The 2,849-nt window shown below is 38.1% G+C and overlaps 1 protein-coding gene across 1 annotated transcript; it reads right to left on the bottom strand.

The window, feature by feature from the left end:
• Nucleotides 1–1,018: 1,018 nt before the first annotated feature.
• LOC107650746 (translocating chain-associated membrane protein 1-like) lies at nt 1,019–1,883 on the bottom strand (the record flags this gene model as incomplete). Its single annotated transcript, XM_056801615.1, is given in 2 exon segments — nt 1,019–1,665; nt 1,668–1,883. Coding segments are annotated over 2 exon segments (831 nt in total), but the record flags the coding sequence as incomplete, so codon positions are not given.
• Between the last annotated feature and the right edge of the window lie 966 nt (nt 1,884–2,849).

Genomic DNA, 2,849 nt, shown 5'->3' with positions numbered 1-2,849 from the left:
TTTCTTTGGCTGAGAACTGCCTGTTCATGTCCCTTGCCCATTTATTAATTGGAGAATGGCTTGATTTTTTTGTACAATTGATTTAGCTCTTTGTAAATTTGAGTAATTAAACCTTTGTCAGAGGTTTTTATGAAGATTGTTTCCCAATTTGTTGCTACCCTTCTGATTTTAGTTACATTGTTTTTGTTTGTACAAAACCTTTTTAATTTGATGTAGTCAAAATTATTTATTTTACATTTTGTGGCTCTTTCTAAGTCTTGCTTGGTTTTAAAATCTTTCCCTTCCCAAAGGTCTAACAGGTCTACTATTCTGTGTTCACCTAATTTACTTATAGTTTCCTTCTTTATGTTCAAGTCATTCACCCATTCTGAATTTATCTTGGTGTAGGGTGTGAGGTGTTGATTCATACCTAATCTCTCCCACACTGTCTTCCAATTTTCCCAGCAGTTTTTATCAAATAATGGATTTTTGTCCCAAAAGCTGGGGTCTTTGGGTTTGTCATAAACTGTCTTGCTGAGATCATTTACACCAAGTCTATTCCACTGATCCTCCTTTCTGTCTCTTAGCCAGTACCAAATTGTTTTGATAACCACTGCTTTATAGTATAGTTTGAGATCTGGGACTGCAAGTCCTCCTTCCTTTGCACTTTTTCCTTCTTTTTGTCAGTTGATGCCCAATAGATTTGGCTCCACCCTCTTACTTTCACCCTATGTGTATCTACCTTTCTCATATGTGTTTCTTGTAGACAGCATATGGTAGGGGTTTGGACTCTAATCCACTCTGCTATTCGCTTGTGTTTTATGGGTGAGTTCATTCCATTCACATTCAGAGTTATGATTACTAGCTGTGTATTTCCCAGCATTTTGATTTCTGCTCCTTTATCTGCGTTTTCTTCTTTCACTATTTCCTTCTACACCAATGTTTGCTTTTGAACAGTCCCCCTTGTTCCCACCCTTATTTTACTTCCCTTTCTACCCCCCTCCCTATTTATCCCCCCCCCCTTATTTTCCCTGTCCCTCCACCTTCGAAGCTGGAAATTAATGAACTTCCACATCATAAATGCCTGAGTGATGCAAATAGATGCAAGAACAGCAATTCTCACAGGTAACACATTGAAATTTCCAGTACTGAAATCCAGCTTCTGATTTTCTGCTCTTGCTAGGCCAAAGCCAACAGTTAACACAGAGAGAATCAAAGTCAGAAGTCTTCCCAAAACAAACAGAATTGCCCACAAAGAAAATCCTTTCTGATATTTTTCATCACTAAAATAAAACAGTCTGGAAATATGGAACAGAAACTCAACAAAGTAATGCAGCACCAAAAGAACAAGTCCCAGATGGTTTAAGTTCAAAAGATAAGCTCCACCAATGTGAAAGAGGTAAAGTCCAATGTAGACAAGCTGTCGTGGAATATCTTCTTTTTTGGTTTTCTGGAAGTAGAGCTCGGGAAAAGCATGAAACCAGTAAGCCAGCTGTGATATGTAGAAAAACTTCATTTGAAATGTCATCAGGGTAAGGGGGTAGGACTTCCACAGTATAGCTGGATCTGAGATGAAGTTCTCAGACACCAGAATGCTTGTGCCCCAAATACAAGAAAAAAGGTAGAATGCACTAAGTTGACCAGACTCATTAAACTTGCTGTGTTTTGTTTTGGAGAAATGTATTGAATAATTATTGCTACCAGCATGTAGAAGAAAACTGTAGCCAAATCTTTGATGCCATAGTAATAAAAAGAGGCTGTTTTGGTTACATGCTCTTCTGTGGCTGGAATGGTAACATTGTATTGAAGAGTTACAAAAATAACTGCTGCTTTTGTTGTCATCTCAAACATAAACCCCACCAGGAATACCATAGCCACACAGGAGAAGATGTCGGCGTGATTCTGCAAGATGAATTCATGGAGGTGATGGACTTCTCCATTAGTGGCAATGCAATGTCCCTGAACAATCTGTAGGGATTAGGAGAAAAAACACTGTCCACAAGCAGAGGACAAACTGTGGGAATAAAACACCGAGGAAAAGCAACTGCTTGACTACAGGGGTTGAGGGGATATGACTGAGGAGAGACTCTAAATGAACACTCTAATGCAAATACCAACAACATGGAAATGGGTTCGAGTCAAGAACACATGTGATAACCAGTGGAATCATGTGTTGGCTATGGGAGAGGGAAAGGTGGTGGGAGGGGGGGCAGGGAGGAAAAGAAAATGATCTTTGTTTCTAGTGAATAACTTTTGGAAATGACCAAATAAATAATGTTTAAAATACAAAAAAAAAACCTTTGCCTTCCATCTTAGAATCAATCCTGTATATTGGTTCCAATGCCAAAGAGAGGTAAAGGCTAGGTAATGAGAATTAAATGACTTGTCTAGAATTAAAAAAAAAAAAAAGATGAATTCATGGCTCAGAACAGGTGGGTTCTTGGTGCTTTTCTTGTGGATGGCCATGGTGAGGGCCGGACCCTATCCTGTCCAGTCTTGTCCTCTCCCTCCTCCTCCTATGCCGCTGCTACTCTAAGGTTTGTTTTTTTTAAAAGAATACCTCATCTTCATATAGCTTTTATTCTTTTATCTCATTTGATTTTCACAATCAATAAATATTTATTAAGTCCCTACTATATGTCAAGCACTGTGCTACAACCCAAAAACTGAGGCCGAGTTGAAATGACTTGTCCAAGGTCACATAGTGTTTTAGGTAGAATTCAGATTCAGGTTTCCTAAAGCCAAGATTGGAGTACTTTCCTTTGCACCAAACTTGGATCATGTTAATTTATTATTTGGGAATCTTTTAAAATTTTTATTTTTGTTTACTTCTTTTGCCTTTATATCTTAAGTCATGAATACATATATGT

Source organism: Monodelphis domestica, chromosome 1 (assembly GCF_027887165.1).
Source record: "Monodelphis domestica isolate mMonDom1 chromosome 1, mMonDom1.pri, whole genome shotgun sequence".
Lineage (NCBI taxonomy): Eukaryota > Metazoa > Chordata > Mammalia > Didelphimorphia > Didelphidae > Monodelphis > Monodelphis domestica.
This window is presented reverse-complemented; position numbering and strand designations above follow the sequence as displayed.